The 19,314-nt window shown below is 37.2% G+C and overlaps 2 protein-coding genes across 5 annotated transcripts in view; one reads left to right on the forward strand and one right to left on the reverse strand.

Moving 5' to 3' along the window:
- Positions 1-19,314, forward strand: part of Ift74 (intraflagellar transport 74) — a 118,822-nt gene that overhangs the window by 37,116 nt on the left and 62,392 nt on the right. For all 3 annotated transcript variants that reach the window (XM_045131578.1, XM_045131584.1, XM_045131590.1), the window contains exon 9: positions 18,649-18,787. In XM_045131578.1, the coding sequence (XP_044987513.1) occupies positions 18,649-18,787 (139 nt within the window). The remainder of the gene's footprint in view (positions 1-18,648; positions 18,788-19,314) is intronic.
- On the reverse strand, positions 1,373-14,651 carry Lrrc19 (leucine rich repeat containing 19). 2 transcript variants are annotated; one of them, XM_045131608.1, is made up of 7 exons: positions 14,552-14,651; positions 12,167-12,260; positions 6,838-6,927; positions 5,491-5,538; positions 4,653-5,166; positions 3,755-3,943; positions 1,373-2,925 (listed from the first exon to the last, which is right to left on the reverse strand). In XM_045131608.1, the coding sequence occupies exons 5-7, from the start codon at positions 5,035-5,037 to the stop codon at positions 2,597-2,599; spliced, it is 903 nt and encodes a 300-aa protein (XP_044987543.1). In that variant the 5' UTR covers positions 5,038-5,166; positions 5,491-5,538; positions 6,838-6,927; positions 12,167-12,260; positions 14,552-14,651; the 3' UTR covers positions 1,373-2,596. The 2 variants fall into 2 exon arrangements, with proteins under 2 accessions (XP_044987543.1, XP_004658451.2); XM_004658394.2 differs by lacking the exon at positions 5,491-5,538.

Genomic DNA, 19,314 nt, shown 5'->3' on the forward strand with positions numbered 1-19,314 from the left:
ACAGAGAGTTCCAGAACAGCCTGGGGTAGAGTGAGACCCTGCCTCTCAAAAATCGCCCCCCCCATAATAATAATAAGACTATTCTAACGATTTGTATTTTTAGTCTCTTTCTAAGATTGGAAATTATAGAGAATTGAGCATGCACAACAGTAGCATTTTATGCCTTACTGACCCATTTCCCAGCTCTGTCAGCAGGTTCCAGTTGGGTTGTGCCCCATTCGTAACTCCAGCTACTGCTTTTTCTCCTACATGCTCTGATGGAGAAAATCACAGTGATGTACCATTTCTACTGCAAATATGTTTCAGTGTTTATAAAGTCATTACACTGAGGTACAAATAAATGCACTTACTGTCCCCACATGGAGAATGGTAAAATACAGATTTTGCTAGGTTTTTTTTTTTTTTTTTTTTTTGCATGTGAATATGGTGTGTATGTGTGTTCATGTGTGCATGCATGCATATGCCTGTGGAGGTCAGAAGTTGATGTTGGGGTTTTTCTTATTCTCCACCTTTTTTTGGTTTTGGTTTTTCAAGGTAGGGCCTCACTCTAGCCCCAGCTGACCTGGAACTCACTCTGTACTTTCAGGGTGGCCTTGAACTCATGGCGATCCGTCTACCTCTGCCTCCCAAGTGCTGGGATTAAAGCACCACATTATTTTTTTATTTTTTTGTTTAATTTTATTTATTTGAGAGCAACAGAGAGAGAGAGAGAATATGGGCGCGCCAGGGCCTCCAGCCCCTGAAAACGAACTCCAGACGTGTGTGCCCCTTTCTGGCTAACGTGGGTCGTGGGGAATCGAGTCTCGAACCAGGATCCTTAGACTTCACAGGCACGCGCTTAACCGCTAAGCCATCTCTCCAGCTATCCAGTTTATTTTTTGAGACAGTCTCTCTCATTGAATTTAGAACACACTGATTTGTCAAGATTAGCTAGCCATATAGCTGCAAGGATCCAAGAGACAAGATCTCCATTTCTCCAGTGCTGGGGTTACAAGCATGTGCATCTATGCCCAGAATTTTCTTTTTTCTTTTTATTGTTGGAGGTAGGGTCTCACTCTAGCCCAAGTTGACCTGGAATTTACTGTGTAATCCCAGGCTGTCCTCAAACTCACAGTGATCTTCCTACCTCTGCCTCCTGAGTGCTGGCATTAAAGGCATGCACCACCACGCCTGGCCAGCAATTTTTATGTGGATGATGGGATCTGAACTCAGGTCCTTGTGCTTGCATGGCAAGCACTTTACCCCATCTCCCCAGCCCCCAAACTCTTTTGTTTTGTTTTATTTTATTTATTTATTTATTTTGAGGCAGTCTGTCTCTAGTCCAGGCTAACTAAGAACAAGAACTCACTCTGTAGTTCCAGACTGGCCTGGAACTCATGATGATGATCCTCCTACCTCAGCCTCCTGAGTGCAAGAATTAAAGACTTACGTCATCACACCCAGCTCTTTTAGTTTTTAATTCACTATGTTCACTGATGAATTGTTAAAATTATATTTGCACCAGATTTATTGTAAGAGAATTTGCAAATAATTCACTTTAGGTGCTTACGTCCAAGAAAGAATTTGATTACCAAGTAAGTTTAAATAAGTTGTGTGTGTGGTTTTGGGGATTGAACTCAGGGTTTTGCATAGGCTAGTCAGGAACTCTACTTTATAAAAAGTCTTAATAATTTCTCTTAGATTGTCAGAGAACAGTTTGGCTTAGTAAGCAAACTTGCTGGTAAGTCCTGTAGTAAAAAAAAAACCTTGGTTAAGCTTCTTTTAACTCAGTGTATGAGCAGGTCCCCTTTTCCTGTAAATGAATATTATTGCATGTCACTGGAGACATGAGTGTTCCAGGATACCATTTAGGAAATATTGCTATTTATTGTATTGTGAACAGATGTCTGGACCATGTAAAGATTGCTCCGTTTCAGCACAGAGCAATTTGAATGATGATCTCCCAACGATGCAGAAATACAAATATTTAAAAGAAAATTCCTGAGTATTTACAATGCCTACCTTAGATGTAATTAGAATAGTAAATTATGGTGAGCATTATTATGGTTTGTAATTAGGCTGTGACCAATATTAGGGTTTATTCCTAAGTATTGTGCCTGTTCTTCAATTTGCTAATAAACTTTGAAGAAATTTGTGTATCTAATTCAGGAAGCATTAAAAAGTATTTCCCAATTTATGTTTTTTCCTCTGTGAGCATGAAGCCAATCTGCATATATTGTTGAAGTTCATTATGACTATAAATCCAGAATTTGTGTTTCTTGTCTGATTGGAACATTTAAATACTTTAGTACATGTTACATTACAAATATGTGTCACTGTGGAAATCAGGTCACCCTAGCTAATGGCTAATTTACTTTGACTTTCTTAATAGTCTTTGTGGTTTCCTGAATACTGCTGGTAACAAATGCTGGTGTTGAAAATTAATTATGCCATGTTAGCTGGTCAGAGAGTCAGTTGCTGCATTTTATGATGTTTACACACAGTTCTAGTTAATATGATGGTCTACTAGCTGTAATTTTTGTTAGTCACATATAGATCTTCACATCTAAGGTAAGACTGGAATGTTAATATGTCATAAAATTTTCACATTGACAATTTACTTTTCTTCACATAGTTCATGGGTATCTATATATTTATCTTCAATAAACCCATCATCATCCACCACAAATGAATGCAACTGATCAAATATTACTGTGGTATCTTCAGAGATTGTATCTGCTGTCTGTGAGAGAGAACTTGGGTTTCTAGTAAGACCACCTTCATAGGTTTCTGTTTCATGCTCTTCCAGGCGATGGTGGTTGTAATTAAGCAGAGAATTATACCACACTGGGCCTTTGATAGCCAGAAAGATGAGAAGAGAAGTCACCAGTACAGTGATGATAACACCAGCGAGAAAAGCCCAACTTTTCCCAAGAGGCTCATGCTCTTAAATGGAAAAGAGAGATTATATTAAGCTGAGAACAATAAAACAATAATCATTTACCTTAAATTCTGCACTGTAGGTATTGGGAATGAACATACATTATAGTTTTCTTTGGATAAAAGTTACGCTGTATAAAAGATATTTCATAATGTGAAATAATACCTTTTTCTGAAATAACTAAAGGTTGAATATCCCTAGTCTGAAAAGCTGAGTTGCTCTAAAAATCTGTCACTTTATGAATACCAACATGATTTCACAAATGGACAAGTCCATACTAGTCTAACCGATGGTCACTTCATAGTCAGAGCACAGGTTCACTAACAATCTTGTTTAAAATTATCCTTAGACTACATGTATATCATGTTTTTGGAACAATTTTTTAGACATGTTCATGCACATATATACAAGTAATACAAATTACAAAAATGTATAACTAAAAAAAAGAAAAGCAAAACCCCAGAAATCTCAAATTCTGGTCACTTTGGGTTCCAAATCCTCTGGATAAGGGATCCTCACAACCTGTAGCTGTTGTTGCAGATATTGTTACACATTGGCATGAGACTGTTAGTGATTTATATGTGTTTAGTTATCGTGTTGTGACAAATTAAAATGCAGACACAAGTAATGAAATAATGCACCATGGCATTTTGGTGATAACTAACAGAACCTAGGTTTGAATCCCAACCTTATTTATTTTTTTGTTGAGATTGGGGATTTTTTTCTTTTACTTTTGTTCATCGAGGAAACAAATAGTGAAAGATAAAGAGAGCTGCTTGAGTTTATTTAGTATGACACTCTGAGTGGTACTGATATTCCAGACTACTACATTACCTGAATTTCTTGTTAAGTTGTTTAAAGAGCTGTTGAGAGTTGAAGTATTAATGGTCCGAAAAGGGATGTAAAGGTCTTCATTTAGACGCGAAATCAGTTTTGAATGACAATCAGCAGTAAAAGGTGCGGTTTTAATGCTGTAGTTCTTTAGGACATCTGGGTAACTACATGTGGTGATGCTCTCGTTTTCTAGTAAATGTTAGAGAATAAGAAGGGTTAATAACATATGCAGTTAATTTTTGTCTAGAATTTAGGGTATTATCAGAAGGAAACTTGATTTGCATTTCAGTACAATGAGGGATGTTGCCCATTCCTGTTTGTGTAAGTACAGCTTAGGCACAGTTTCTGCTTAGTGTTCATTATGTGTGTTAGGGAAGATCTATGACTAAAGCTGCATTTGTTATTTAAGTCTCAAGAAGAGTATGGTTTGCAATTAATAAAAGAAGGCACTGCTCTGTGTTCAATCTCCAGCACCAGTGGAAATAAAAAGGCATGTTATGTTTCTTAGCTTACTTATTTCAAGATAAGCAAAAAGTACTTAAAGAATAAAAGTTAGCCTTATTGACAGTATCAGCTATAATACATAAAGTGCTAGTATCTTCCCACATAGATTTCTATTTTCCCAGTATGGGAGGAGAGTGTTTGTTTAGCAGTTTTTTTCTAGGTTCTTCTTTTTTTTTTTTCTATCTGTACTAGGGATCAAATCCAGGGCCTATGCATTATGCCAGGCATGTGCTCTACACTGAGTTGCATCTTGAGTTCTTTTAGCTCTATGAAAAACTAAAACAAAAGAAAACAAACAAATAAAAAACCAGAGCCCCACCCCCCAAGAGATTCTGAGATCAAACAACAAAAGGTAAACATTTTGGTTTGCTTGACCTAAATTTTGATAGCTTACCTAGTATCACATTTGCTGCGTTCAGCCAGTTCTGTAAATTGAATAAACTGCAAGTACAGTTCCATGGATTTCCATGTAAAATTATTGATTCCAGGTAAAATGGTTGTGGTACATCAAAGGAGCTTATCAAATTGCCTTGCAGACTCAGAACATTCAAGTTGCTTAGAGGTATAAATATGTCAGGATTCAGTTGGAATATTTTGTTTTGGCAGAGAAATAATTGCTTTAATTTGCTTAAGCCTACAAATGCACCCTGTTGAATTATACTGATGTGATTTCTACAGAAATTTAAGATTTCTAGGTTGGAGAGATTACAGAAACTATTATTATGTAAGACAGTGACCTTATTTTCATTCAGATAGAGCTCAGTAAGTAAAGAATACATCTGAAGCACCTTTGTATCCGAAATATTCAAAGTGATTTGGTTATAACTGAGGTCAAGGATTGTAACGTTGTTATTGATACCCACTGGAATCAAAGAATAATTCTTTTCAGTGAAATTATATTTGACTTCCTAGAAAAGAAAAAAATTAGAAATGCTTTATTCAGGAAAATATCAGTAGGCATTCTCAAAAGTATATGTCTAATCTGTTAGACATTAGAAGAAAAACATTTGGAAAGCTGTATAATGTGAAAAGAATGAGAAATATCTTTTCTTTATCAAGCAATATCTTTTGTTTATGTGTTGAAATGATATGATTAAGTACAGCTAAGCAGTGAGACTCGAGTTTGTTCTATAGATGTCTTCCAACTGTTACTACATAAGAATTCCAGAAAGAATACTGATAATATTCCCACTTAGAGAAATATAATGAAAATAACAATTATATTGACTTACTTAGCTGGTCATGCTGGCCCATGCCTGTGTGATCTCAACAATTGGAGGCTAAGGCAGGAGGATAGCAAGTTTAGGGCCAATCCAGTCTACATAGTGAGATACCCCCAAAAACCAAACAAAAAAAATCAAAATATTATTTAACATTCCAGCATGCAAGGTAGGTATTTATGGGGAAATTAATTAAAAAATATAGAAGTTTATAATGGTACCAACACATCATGGGCTATTAAATACTTAAGAATAATATCCAACCACTTCTTTTGGTTTAACGGTCTAAAATCTTGGCTCCTTAAAAAGAATTATCTGTCTTCTATCAGAAATGGAATCATGATTGTAATCAGCTGAAGTGCTTTCCTTATGTAGATGCAGAGTAATGGTTCTTGTTCTCACTGTCTGAATTGAAACAATAATATAGTCACATAATAAGTTCTGCCCTAAATGAGGATTTTAAAAAGTTTCATACATTTTATTACTTTTATTGACTTATTTGGTGGGTTTTTGTTGTTGGCTTTGTTTTATTTCATTTCATTTTGTTTGAGATTAGATATCATTATGTAGCCCAGTCTGGCCAACTCCTGATCATCCTGCCTAAGACTCCTGTGTGCTACAGTTACAGGAATGCACCATCACTATTGGCTTCCTTTGTTTTTTTGAAGCTGGTTCTCATATCACATAGCCCAAGCTGGCCTGAAACTCACTGTGCACCCAAGGATGAGCTTCTGATCCTTTTGATTCTATACCTCTGAGTTTAGAGTTTATGCAGAAATTAGGTCTTTCTGCTATTCTATGTAGGCGCTCTACTGGCTGAACTATATCCCCAGCTTGTATATTTTTTTTCTCTCTTGCAGTATTAGGGATTGAACCCAGGCCCTTGTGAATGCTAGGCAAGAACTGTATCCCTAAACTGTGTTTAAAACCTTTTTTTTTTTTTTTTTTATGAGAGAGAGAGAGAGAATTAGCATGCCAGGACCTCTAGCCAGTGCCGTTGAATTCTGGACACATGTGCCACCTTGAGTCCTTGTGTCACCTTGTGCATCTGGCTTACGTGGGATCTGGAAAGTTGAACATGGGTCCTTAGGCTTTGCAGGCAAGCACCTTAACTGCTAAGCTATCTCTCTAGCCCTGTTGTTTTTTCTTTTAATGTCTTGGAATTAGTGTTTGGTTTTATAGTGAAAATTTTCAGATTTCTACTTTAGTACGCTTTTAAATAATTCAGCTTAAAAAGCTAAGATTGCTTTTGTTAAATTAGGATTGTGTTCAGAGGCTTTTGGTAGCTTATATTTCCTTCTTTGCTTTGGAAAGTATATGCTGGAAAACATTTTCACCACCTTGATCATAAAAACTTACTGTTTTAGAAGTCTGGCTTTTGTCAGCTAATAGTAGCATGGAGAAGGGCCAAGACAAGATCATGATGCATGTGATTTTCATACTGCAGTCCTGATAGAAAAGAGTATTTTCATCTCAGTAGGAGACTCAAACTGAAGAGATTGTTCAGCACATACTGCTTTCCCTTTTCCTTCTTAAAATCTATTCTCTGAGAACACATAAAATGTGAAGCAAGTACATTGTCTTTTACCATGCACACTGATTTTTAACAAACTAGAAAGCCCCCAGTGGATATTGAGACTCAGTATTTTTATAGATAGTTTCAAATTCATTGAAAGGAGCTTATAAACAGTTGAAATGTATTAAAAATTTATATTTGCATAAAAGAAAATCCAAAGGAATATATATTTATGTATCAATGCTCATATTTTTATATGCTACTTCTTGATATTTTAGTTGTAGGTACTACATATTGATAGTATATTTATTTATAACTGTGGGATATGAACATCTCTAGTTTCTTTCTCTACCTTGTTTTTTTTTTTTTTTTTTTTCCGAGGTGGGGTCTCACTGTAGCTCAGGCTGACCTGAAATTCACTCTGTAGTCTCAGGGTGGCCTCAAACTCTCGGCAGTCCTCCTACCTCTGCCTCCCAAGTGCTGGGATTAAAGGTGTGCGCCACCATGCCCGGCTTTTTTTTTTTTTTTTTTTTAATCTTTCTCTACCTTAAACTCCAGTACTTCAAACCTTTCTACCTAATATAGATACTTACCATTTAAACTTTTTTTTTTTTTTTTTTTAGAGAGAGAGAGAGAGAGAGACAGAGGAGAGAGAGAATTGGTGCATCAGGGCCTCAGCCACTGTAATTGAACTCCAGATTCTTGTGCTACCTACTGGGCATGTGCGACCTTGTGCTTGCCTTAACTTTGTGCGTCTGACTTATGTGGGATCTTTAGAGTCAAACATAGGTTCTTAGGCTTTGCAGGCAAGTGCCTTAACTGCTAAGCCATCTTTTCAGCCCACTTATCAGTTTGATTAGATGAATAATCAGCATTTCTCATACCACCAGTATATAAGTTAATGATTACAGAGTGATGTAACATGATTGCCTTTTCCCTTTGTGTAGTTTTCCCTTCTAAATTAAGCAGATTTTCTATTTCTTGTGTTTAGTTTTCTGTGTTTTCCCCATGAATCTATGCCCATGTTCTCTTAATAGTACATGTTAAGCATCTAACCTGTTTTGGCTGGTGAAAAGTAGTCTGCTACTACGCTCTAGTTTATAGAAGCTGCCTTTCTTTACAGCTGCTGACTTCTGCCTTCATCACACAGACTCTCATTTCGCTCTGTTACTGGATTCCCATTTTCTTGAATTCCCTTTTTTTCAAAAAATATTATTTAGGGGCTGGAGTGATGGCTTAGCAGTTAAATGTGTTTGCTTGCATAGCTTGATGGCCTGGGTTTGATTCTCCAGTACCCACACAAGGCCAGCTGCACAAAGTGGTGCATGTGTCTAAAGTTCGTTTGCAGTATCAGGAGGCCCTGGCATACCCATATTTTTACTCTGTATCACTGTCTTCCTCCCACTCTCAAATAAATAAAAATATTTATTTAAGAGGAAGGGAAAATGGGGAGAAATGGGTGTGCTAAGGCCTTTTGCTACTGCAAATGAACTTCCAGACACAAGCATTACTTTGTGCATTTGGCTATATATAGGTACTGGGGAATTGAACCGAGCTGGCAGGCTATCAAGCAAGCTCCTTTAATCACTGAGCCACCTCCCAGCCCTAGAATTTCATGTCTTGTTTAATTGCTTAGTTTTATTTTTTTTCTTCAAGGTAGGGCTTTGCTCTTGCCCATGTTGACCTGGAATTCGCTATGTAGTCTCAGGCTGACTCTGAACTCACAGTGATCCTTCTACTTCTGCCTCTTGGTTTGTTTGTTTGTTTTTGAGGTAGGGTCTTGCTCTACCCCAAGTTGACCTGGAATTCAATATGTATTCTCAGGGTGGTCTTGAACTCATGGTGATCCTACTTACCTCTGCCTCTCAAATGCTGGAATTAATTATTCCATTAATGATAGTTTTCTTTGTGGAACTACCTAAATGGGATATTAGACCATCTGAAATATATATATATATATATGTATATATATATATATTTAAGTATTTTTTGTTTTTTTTAAAATTTTTATTTATTTATTTGAAAGTGGCAGAGAGAGAGAGAGAATGGGTGCGCCAGGGCTTCCAGCCACTGCAAATGAACTCCAGATGCGTGTGCCCCCTTGTGCAGCTGGCTAACGTGGGTCCTGGGGAATCGAGCCTTGAACCGGGGTCCTTAGGCTTCACAGGCACGCGCTTAACTGCTAAGCCATCTCTCCAGCCCCTGAAAATTTTTTTTGAATACTTATTTCTTATATTTCATCTGATTGTGGTTTTGCCTTGCATTTTGGAGAGATTCTCAACTTTATCTTCAAACTTTTCTGTTGAAATTTTATTTTTGCTCTATCTTTTCAATTCTAAGGTTTGCTGCTGCTGCTGCTTTTTTTTTTTTGAGGTTTAATCTCACTCTGGCCCAGGCTGACCTGAAAATTATTCTGTAGTTCCAGGCTGGCTTCAAACTCATAGTGATCTCCCTCTGCCTCCCAATGGCTGGGATTAAAGGCTCGGCTAGGAGTTGTTTTTTTTTTTTTTTTTTTGGTATTTCCTATAGCATAAAGGTATTATTTATATCCTTCCTTTTTTCTTTCTTTCTATTTCTGTCTCCCATTTCTTCCCTCCCTCCCTCTCTCCTTCCCGTCCTTTCTCCCTACCCTCACCACATGTTTCTTTTTTCTCTTCCCTCTCCTTCCTTCCCTTTCTATCTCCCTCCTTTTCTCTTTCTACATTTTTAAATTCTTTTCCATGAATAGCCTCTTTGTCCCTAGGTTGTATTTTTCTAATTTATCGGAGGCTTTCTTTTTTTTCTCAATTTTTATTAACATTTTCCATGATTATAAAAAATATCCCATGGTAATATTCTCCCTCCCCCCTACTTTCCCCTTTGAAGTTCCATTCTCCATCATATTCCTTCCCCATCTCAATCATCCTACTTACACATATACAATACCAACCTATTAAGTACTTTCCTCCTTTCCTTTCTCTTTCTTCCCTTTATATCTATCGGAGGCTTTCTTAATGCAGCTGCTGAAGTATTGTTTAGGAATAAAATGGAGTAGGGAACTAAAAAGCTGACTGGAATCTATGTTTGTATAGACATTACAGACATTAGATTCTTTCCTATGGAGTAAGCTGGTCTACAGTGTTTTTCGTGGGGAAATGCCTGCATGTTATTACTTTTAGATCTTTTCTCTTGGACTGAATAGGTTCCACAAAATACCTCTTCTAAACTACTTTCTGTACAAGGCTCGGTGGCTATCATTCTAAGAACTGAGTTGTGAAAAGGGGGTTTATATTAATATTTAGTGCTGTAACTTCATCTCAGTAGTATTCTTATACTAATATGTGCCTCATGTCTAGTGTGCCTTTCTTTTATTCTTCCCACAGTGGGGCAAAAATCATCTAATTTTCTTCCCATAGAAGATGAACTTTATCTACTAGAGCAGAGGCAGGGAGGGCTTAGCTCCTCCTCCTTTTCCAAAGATCTGGTAATAATAATTTCTTCTACAGCATAAATCAAGTATTTTTAGCCTTTTCCATTGCTAACTTAGGAAAATTTTGCTTTCCCAGTTAGTTTCCATTCCACTGCAAACTTTCTGTCTTCAAGTTTTCTTCTTTCATTCTTGATGTTCTTGTGAGTTTAGACTCCCAATTTATGCTTTTCCTATTTAAGTCAGGTCTTAAGCAGGAGTCAAATTTATTTTTTTATCACCTGCTATTTTTTTAATATATTTTTTAAATTTATTTGAGGGAGAAAGAGGCAGATAGAGAAAATGGGCATGCCAGGGCCTCCAGCTACTGCAAATGAACTCCACAGATACATATGCCACCTTGTGCATCTGGCTTTATGTGGGTACTGGGGGATCGAACTTCGGTTATTTGGCTTTGCAAGCAAGCGCCTTAACCACTAAGCCACCTCTCCAGCCCCTCACCTGCTATTTTTAAAAACAAACTGTTACGTGTTGAAGAACTGACACTTTCTTAGTAGTCACGTTCCACTTCATTTCATTCATGACCTTGATGTTTTTCATTCTCTGTCTACTGTTTTCTCAAAGTCAACATCAGATACCTTTCTATAAACAAATTTAGCTACTTGAGGGGAAATGAATATATCTTGTCATCTTTCAAAATCTGTCAAAATGAGGCTGGAGAAATTGCTTAGTGGTTAAGGCACTTGTCTGCAAAGCCAAAGAACCCAGGTTCAATTCCCCAGGACCCATGTAAACTGGATGCACAAGGTGGCACATGGGTCTGGAGTTCATTTACAGCAGCCAAAGGCCCTAGGACCTCCATTCTCTCTCTATCTGCCTCTCTTTCCTCTCCCTCAAATAAATAAAAAAAATCTGCCAAAATGTAGTCTTTGGAGCCTTCTTACAAAATTTGTCACATTTGGTTATTTAAGACTTCAATTTTTTTTTTTTTTTTTTTACTTAAAACAGGGAGAAAGAGAGTGAGTTACTGAGTATGAACACGCCAGGACCTCCTGCCACTGCAAACAAATTCCAGATGCATGTGCCGCTTCATGCATTTGCCTTTATGTGTCTACTAGGGAATTGAACCTGCAGGCAAGTGCCTTAACTGCTGTGCCACATCTCCAACCCTACTTAAAACATTTTACAGGGAAATTTGTAGCATTTGAACAGGTAGTATAAAAAATAAGCAGAATGAGATCTTTTACAAATTTTTTTTAAAAAAATAATTCTTTTGAGAGAGAGAAAGAGGCAGATAGAGAGAGAGAGAGAGAGAGAGAGAGAGAGAGAAAGAGCAAGCAAGCGAGCACGTCAGGGCTTTTGGCCACTGCAGACTCCAGACGCGTGAGCTACCTTGTGCATCTGGCTTATGTGGGTACTGGGGAAATGAACCTGGGTCCTTAGGTTTTGCAGACAAGTGCCTTTAACTGCTAAGCCATCTCTCCAGACAGAGAAGATTCTTTTTTAGTTACTAAAGTTAGTTTGTTCATTGGTGACAGGAATTTATTACTTTCAATGCTGCTCCATTGTAGTCAACACTCATTTTGTTGATCATTTTTAATCCCTTTCCTGTCCTACTTTTTGTCTTTTTTCATTATTAATTTGTTAGAAAAGGCTACTCTACAACTAACTTTCATATGGTATAGAGCCAGAAATGAATTCAAGCTATAACTTAAGACCATTATCCATAAAATAGGTACCCAAATCATTTATAAAAGAGAGCTTACCTGTGTTTAATGATCTTTAGGAATGCTTTCCCAGTCTCTTCAGTGGCTTGTTACAGTTCTTCTCAGTGATATGATGAAGTTACTGTTGATGGCTCTGGTAGGATACAGACATGAGTGAGGAGAGGTGAGTAGTGGAGAAATTCTATTTTTTTCAGACCCACAGAGGATAGGGATGGTCAGAGGAAGCAAATAGGCTACAAAGAAAATTAACTGGATTTAAGAAAGGAGTTGATACAAGTAGTTGGCACAGGCAGGTAAGGAAGAATGTCCAGGAAGGCAGTTCTGTGAGCTTATGTGGAAACTGAGATACAAAATGGTCTTATATTTATTCTTTATAAAATACTTGTTTTCTTCAATGTGCTGAAATTATAAACATTAGAAAAAGAATCTTGGGAACCTGGGAAGATGGCTTAGTGGTTAAAGCTCTGCAAGCTTGTTGACCAGAGTTCAAATCCTAGCATCCATATAAAGCTTGGTGTGCAGTGGTCCATGCATCTATAATCTCAACATTCTATGGCAGTGGGAGGTGGAGTTAGCAGAATCCTGAAGCTTGTGCATCAGTTAGTCTGGACTTCCCAACAGTGAAAAAACAACAATAATCTGCCTCAAACAAGGTGAAGAGAAAACTAACACCTCATGGTTGTTCTCTGACCTCCATATGTGTACACATATCAAATACGTATAGACATATACATGAAGAAACAAACAAATACCTTGAAAAGGAGCTTTGACATTGGGAAGGTGTCTCAGGGGAATGAATGTTTGCTGTTTAAGCATGAGGACCACAGTTCTAAGACAAGTGGAGACAGGATGATTGCTGGGACTGTCTGGTCAGCCAGTCTGACTTAGGAATGATCCCTTGAAGTATAGGTCTTGTAGTCTAACCACCCCCACAACAGAAGTGGTGTGAGTTCCAGTTTTAGTATTTCAAAGGAGCAAGGTAGAAGAGTGACAGGACATGCATCTGCACACATACGTGCATACACCATACACTAAAAAGAAAATCTTTTTTGTTTCCAAAAGGTTGATTTTAGAACTAAAATCCACATATACTCAGTCTGGGGTTCGTATAAGGAAGCATTTACAAAATCTAAAATTATTGTGTCTAAAGCTGAGATTCACATTACTAAAGGTATTTTATGTATTTGTTTGTCTTTCTGGGAGAGAGGTTGAGACAGGGAGTGAATGTTGACCATTGTCATACTACATAAATCCCCAGACAAGAGCACTGGTAGCGCTCACTATTGGTTATACTAAAGACATCATATGGGTAGAATAGCAAGTCAGGAGCTGATAAAGAAATTGTCCATTTCCTTCAAATCATTGATTTAAAAAGAGCAGCTATTTTGCCCATTTTCCTTTTTGGTATTTTTTTCTCAATGTACCATTTATTTTCAAATGATACCTGAGTCTTAATATACTAATTACTTAATAACTAATAAAAATAGAGAACAAATAGAATAAGTTCCTTTTAGTTATTTCATGAAATGAAGAGCCCTTTACATAGTCTATAATGTATATTCTAGGAAAAAATAATTTTAAAAAGTTATGAGACATTGAAAATAAAAGTCATGCCGGGCGTGGTGGCGCACGCCTTTAATCCCAGCACTTGGGAGGCAGAGGTAGGAGGATTGCAGTGAGTTCAAGGCCACCTTGAGACTACATAGTGAATTCCAGGTCAGCCTGGGCTAGAGTGAGACGCTACCTCAAAAAACAAAAAACAAAAAACAAAAAAAAAAAAAAAAGAAAGTAGAAGTCATGTCCTTAATGAAATTTCAAATGCAAGTTTAAGAGTTGTTTGCATTATTATTATATGCAGTAAAAAAAAAGATGCTACAGTTCCTTTGATTTTGTTAAAAAAAAATCCAGAAGTAGTTTTGTCCTTAAATATTTTAGATATTTATGCCAGAATGCAATATGTTCAGAGTAAGATGATAATGATTACAGCTGTGTTCATGTTCTTAGCCATTTTGTACCTTTTTTTAAAATTTAAAACTTTTTGGAATGAAAATTTAAAAACTATGCAATAATAGTACTTATTTTATAATTTTAACAGTTTTAACTGGTGATTCTTTTCATTTTTCAAATCTGTATTTAGGTTAAAGTTACTTCAGATTGCTCTGTAGCTTCAAAACAAAAAAGATCTTACATATTTGATTCACTCAATGAAAACTTTGTATTGTGTCATAACTTTATATGGGAAAGATCTGTTTGGTCTGTTCTTAGGTACATTATTTCTGCAGTGCACCATGTTAAAATGCAGTCATATTGTCTGCTCTTTTATCACTAAAGATAAGAATTGTTGTACAGTCTTAACAAACTTGATTTTTTGTTTTTAACTCAACTCAGCAACAACAACCAGACCATAAGTATGGAAGATCTTACCTTTACATTTCCTTTTGGGTCCTAGACAGGTGCGCTCCAGCCTTGTATTCTAGTTCTCCTACGCCATTAGAAAGATGTGTGTCATGAGATTGCTTTTCACTTTAACCTTTGTACCCAGTGAACAAGTGTTTTAAAAGATAGCTGGGCTTCCTTAGCAAAAGATTGACTTGAAGAATGATTTCTTAAAGACCTTGTTGACATTTCTAGTGTAACAACTAAGGTAGTTTATGTTTTTGTTCACTCTTCAAAAATTTATCAGAATACTGACAATTTTACTTTGTGGTTTAAAGTGCATAATATTGAGAATGCACACTTTTAAGAGATCCTGTTTCCAAAGTAATATGTGTTAGTTTTAAAGATATTTTCTTCTTAGAAACATTCAAATTTAAAGGTACTACCAGTTTTCATATTCTATTGCCTTTCTACTTTGTTGTTTGCTCATTTTTATGACACCTTTATTGGTCATTTTATTGCCAAGTTACAGTAGGGGCAAAGTGCTCATAGTGTCCTAAGACCTGATAGGTGGCTGTTATATGGCTTTTAGGAAAAAAAAAATACCTTACTTATGATGTAGTCTCAACATGCTATGAAATAGAGTATTTATAAGTTCCTATCTAATTACGTTGGGCATAGTAGGAAGAAAGTGCTGGTAGTGAATTATGAAATTTACAGTGAATTAATTCCAAAAGATTAACTCTTTAGGCCCCTAGTAAACTTAATAAAGAGTGAAATAAATGGTAGCTTTGGCTTAAAAGTTTTGTGAACTCTGTAGCAGCTACCTTCTAATTGCTGGGGGCAAAACACCTGAGTAGAGAGAAGCTGCTTGTAGAAGGAAAGGGTTTATTTCAGCTTACAGATTAGAGGGGAAGTTTATCACAGCCGGGAAGGCATGCCACAAGCAGATAGCTGGGTATCATGTCTCCAGAGTAGCATGGAGGCAGTACAAGGAGAGAACTAGCAATGACCACTTAGTGGGGCTGGACTAATAAATCTCAAGGCCCACCTCCAGTGATAACCCCCTCCATCAAGACTTTACCTCCCAGAGGCTCCATCAGCTGGGTAGTAACAATGAGGCTGAGTTACAATCACATGAGGCTATGAGGGACAACCTATATTGAAGCCAACATAAAGTTATATAGACATATACATTGTAACAGCCATAAAACACATTTATTACACATTTAGTATAAAGGACAAATATCACTAACTGTTCAACACCAAGGCAAAACTAAATTTTATGAAATTCTAGGTTGTATGCATCATTTATCTTCATATTTTATTTAGTTTTTATGAGATGATTGTAGAAAAAATTTAACTTAGAGTACTTAATATTAGATTTAAGGCATGAGTTTGTAAGACAGGGAATTTTTGGACCTAGTAGGCTTAGCTGGTGATTTTGAAAACTACAAAGGTTGTTATTTTTTTTTTAAATTATTTATTTATTTATTTGAGAGCGACAGACACAGAGAGAAAGACACATAGAGGGAGAGAGAGAGAATGGGCGCGCCAGGGCCTCCAGCCTCTGCAAACGAACTCCAGACGCGTGCGCCCCCTTGTGCATCTGGCTAACGTGGGACCTGGGGAACCGAGCCTCGAACCGGGGTCCTTAGGCTTCACAGGCAAGCGCTTAACCGCTAAGCCATCTCTCCAGCCCAAAGGTTGTTATTTATGAGTGAAAGACAATAAGTAATGATATATTAATCAGATTTTGAAACCCAGTGAGAACTGTATGATTTGGGTCTGAAAATGTAAGTCAGGTTAAGCTTTTTAATAAATTTTCAAGCACTTGAATTGTAAGTAGCATCTTGCCAAATTTTTCTAGAAATGTCTACCTTAATAACTGATTTTGCATAGAAAATAAGAGGCATATCATGGGTAATTCTTGTAATTATGATAGTTACTGCTTTTAATTAATTTCACTGTTACAAACAGATACATTCCGGAAATTAGTGTATTATAATGATAAAGTAAAATAATAATTTGTAATATACCCATTTTAATTAAAGCAGTAGGTAAAAGCAAATTTATCAATGTATATATCATTAAGTTCCAACTGTGATTTCTTTTTAAAATTTTTTTGTTTATTTTCATTTATTTATCTGAGAGTGACCAACAGAGAGAGAAAGAAGGAGGGAGGGAGGGAGGGGGGAGAGAGAGAGAGAGAGAGAGAGAGAGAGAGAAAGAAAGAAAGAGAAAGAATATGGGCACACCAGGGCCTCCACAAACTACAGATGCATGTGCCCCTTTGTGCATCTGGCTAACATGGGTCCTGGGGAATTGAGCCTCAAACTAGGGTTCTTTTGAACTGGGGTCCTTAGGCTTCACAGGCAAGCTCTTAACTGCTAAGCTACCTCTCCAGTCCTGTGTTTTCTTTTAAAAATCAAATTGCAATATTCTTCCTAATAATAAGGGATAAGAGAGCAAGTTTTCCATACTCAGCAGCTCAGTGAGAGTGCATGGCTTTGTATGATTTGTATGGTAACTTTCTACACAGGATTTCACTTAATCAGGTATTTTCTGTGGCTAAAGGATGTTTGACAATAACTCTTAAAATTTAAGCTGTGTTTTGGAATATGATAACCAAAAGTTTAATCTTTATGTCTATTATGTATTAAAGATTTTCGTTTTTTTTCAATTTTTATTAACGTCTTCCATGATTATAAGAAATATCCCATGGTAATGCCTCCCCTCCCCCCTCTTTCCCCTTTGAAATTCCATTCTCCATCATATCCCCTCCCCATCTCAATCAGTCTCTCTTTTATTTTGATGTCATGATCTTTTCCTCCTCTTACGATGGTCTTGTGTAGGTAGTGTCAGGCACTGTGAGGTCATGGTTATCCAGGCCATTTTATGTCTTGAGGGAGCACATTGTAAGGAGTCCTGCCCTTCCTTTGGCTCTTACATTCTTTCTGCCACCTCTTCCGCATTAGACCCTGAGCCTTGGAAGGTGTGATAGAGATATTGCAGTACTGCGGTCATTTCTTTCCAGCACTATGATCTCTTCTGAGTCATCCCAAGGTCACTGCCATCTGAAAAGAGAAGATTCTCTACCCAAAGTGAGAGTAGCATTAATATAAGGGTATGGGTATTAAGATAAGTGCTTACTGGGCAGTTTGATATGCATAGTATATACATTTATCCAGACATCAGAAGATGTTACACCCCTAGGGCTCATGACTACCCCTGTTTTAAGTTTTCAGTATCAGCGATGTATTCCCTCCCATGGAGCGGGCCTCCAGTCCATTAGAGGGCAGTTGGTTTCCACCATGACAAACATGCCACTATTGCACCCCTTGGCTCATTTGGCCTGGCTGGCTAGTTATAAGGCTTGCAGTGTCCACTGTTGAGTATCTTCACTGGTGGTATCTCTTTCTCCCAATGAACTGCTTATAGAATGGCTTCTCCCAGCTTTCTGTCAGCTGGTCCACATGGAGGAAGTTATCAGCTCAGTTCCATCAGGATTTCTCAGTGGCCTTGCCGCCCAAGTATGTGCAGTCTTCAGCAATAGGGTTTTAACCATTGATTCCTGGTGGGAAGCCAAGGGCCTTGGCAATGACCTGTAATGTTTTGGGGGCATCAGGGACTTCCCTGGCCACAACTCAGTGGAAGGTATCCCATCCCTGGCACTGAAAATTTTCTAGCAATGATCTATGGCTCCTGAGTATTCCATTGTCCAAAACCGGAGGATTCCATATGATTTATTTATGTCCTCTTAGATTTTGATTAGCTCTCCCTCCACCTTTCCTTTACTCTACTCAATCTCTTCCTCTGACCTCACTTTGGGCCTTTTCACCCCTGTTAATCTATTCTTCTACTTACATATATACAAAACCATCCTATTAAGTACCCTCCTCCCTTCCTTTGTCTTCCCTTTATATCTCTTGGATTTTCTTTGATAATATTTTATTTGCAAAGTAAAATGGTGATTCAAGAAATTGGGCGTAAGGATACAGAAGATGTACAAGTCTATGCTAATGAGAGACAAGTTTTATATATCTAAATATAAGGACTTTCCAATCTCACACTGTTCTCTTTACTAAAATTGATTTTTCCCTCCTCATTGTAGTAACCGGAACATTGCATGCTTTTGATTTTAGGAAAGAAAAACAAATTAGAAGTGTAGAAGAAGAAGTTGAGCAAGAAAAACAAGCAGCAGATGGCATTATCAAAAATATGTCCCCTGAAAAACAAGTCAAGTACATAGAAATGAAAACCACAAATGAGAAATTATTACAGGTAAAGTTAATTATGAGCATGTGCTACTAAAAGTGTGATCTGGAAATGGAGAGCCTCAGGATCCATGAGAGCTTTACTAGACCAACTAATAAGAGTCTTATTGTGACAAGCTTCTCACATGATTCCTGTGTGCATTTAAATTTGAGAAGCACTTATCTAGGAAACTTTGTTTTCTCACACTATATAATGCCCTATCTTCTATTTATTTATTTGTTTATTTGAGAGAGCAAGAGATAAAGAGGGAGAGGGAGTGAGTGAGAGAGAGAGAATTGGTATGCTAGGGCCTCCAGCAACTGCAAACAAACTCCAGACACATGTGCCCCTGGTGCATCTGGCTTACGTGGGTCCTGGGGAATCTAAACCAAGGTTCTTTGGCTTTGCAGGCAAGTGCCTTAGCCACTAAGCCATCTGTCCAGCCCCATGGCCTATCTTTTTTTATAATTAATTGTTCAGTTCTGTGCATCCTTCAGTTTTGCTTGTTATAAAAGTATATGAAAACATTTAGATCTTTTTGGATTCCTTATGTG

Source organism: Jaculus jaculus, chromosome 1 (assembly GCF_020740685.1).
Source record: "Jaculus jaculus isolate mJacJac1 chromosome 1, mJacJac1.mat.Y.cur, whole genome shotgun sequence".
In the NCBI taxonomy this organism is placed as follows: domain Eukaryota; kingdom Metazoa; phylum Chordata; class Mammalia; order Rodentia; family Dipodidae; genus Jaculus; species Jaculus jaculus.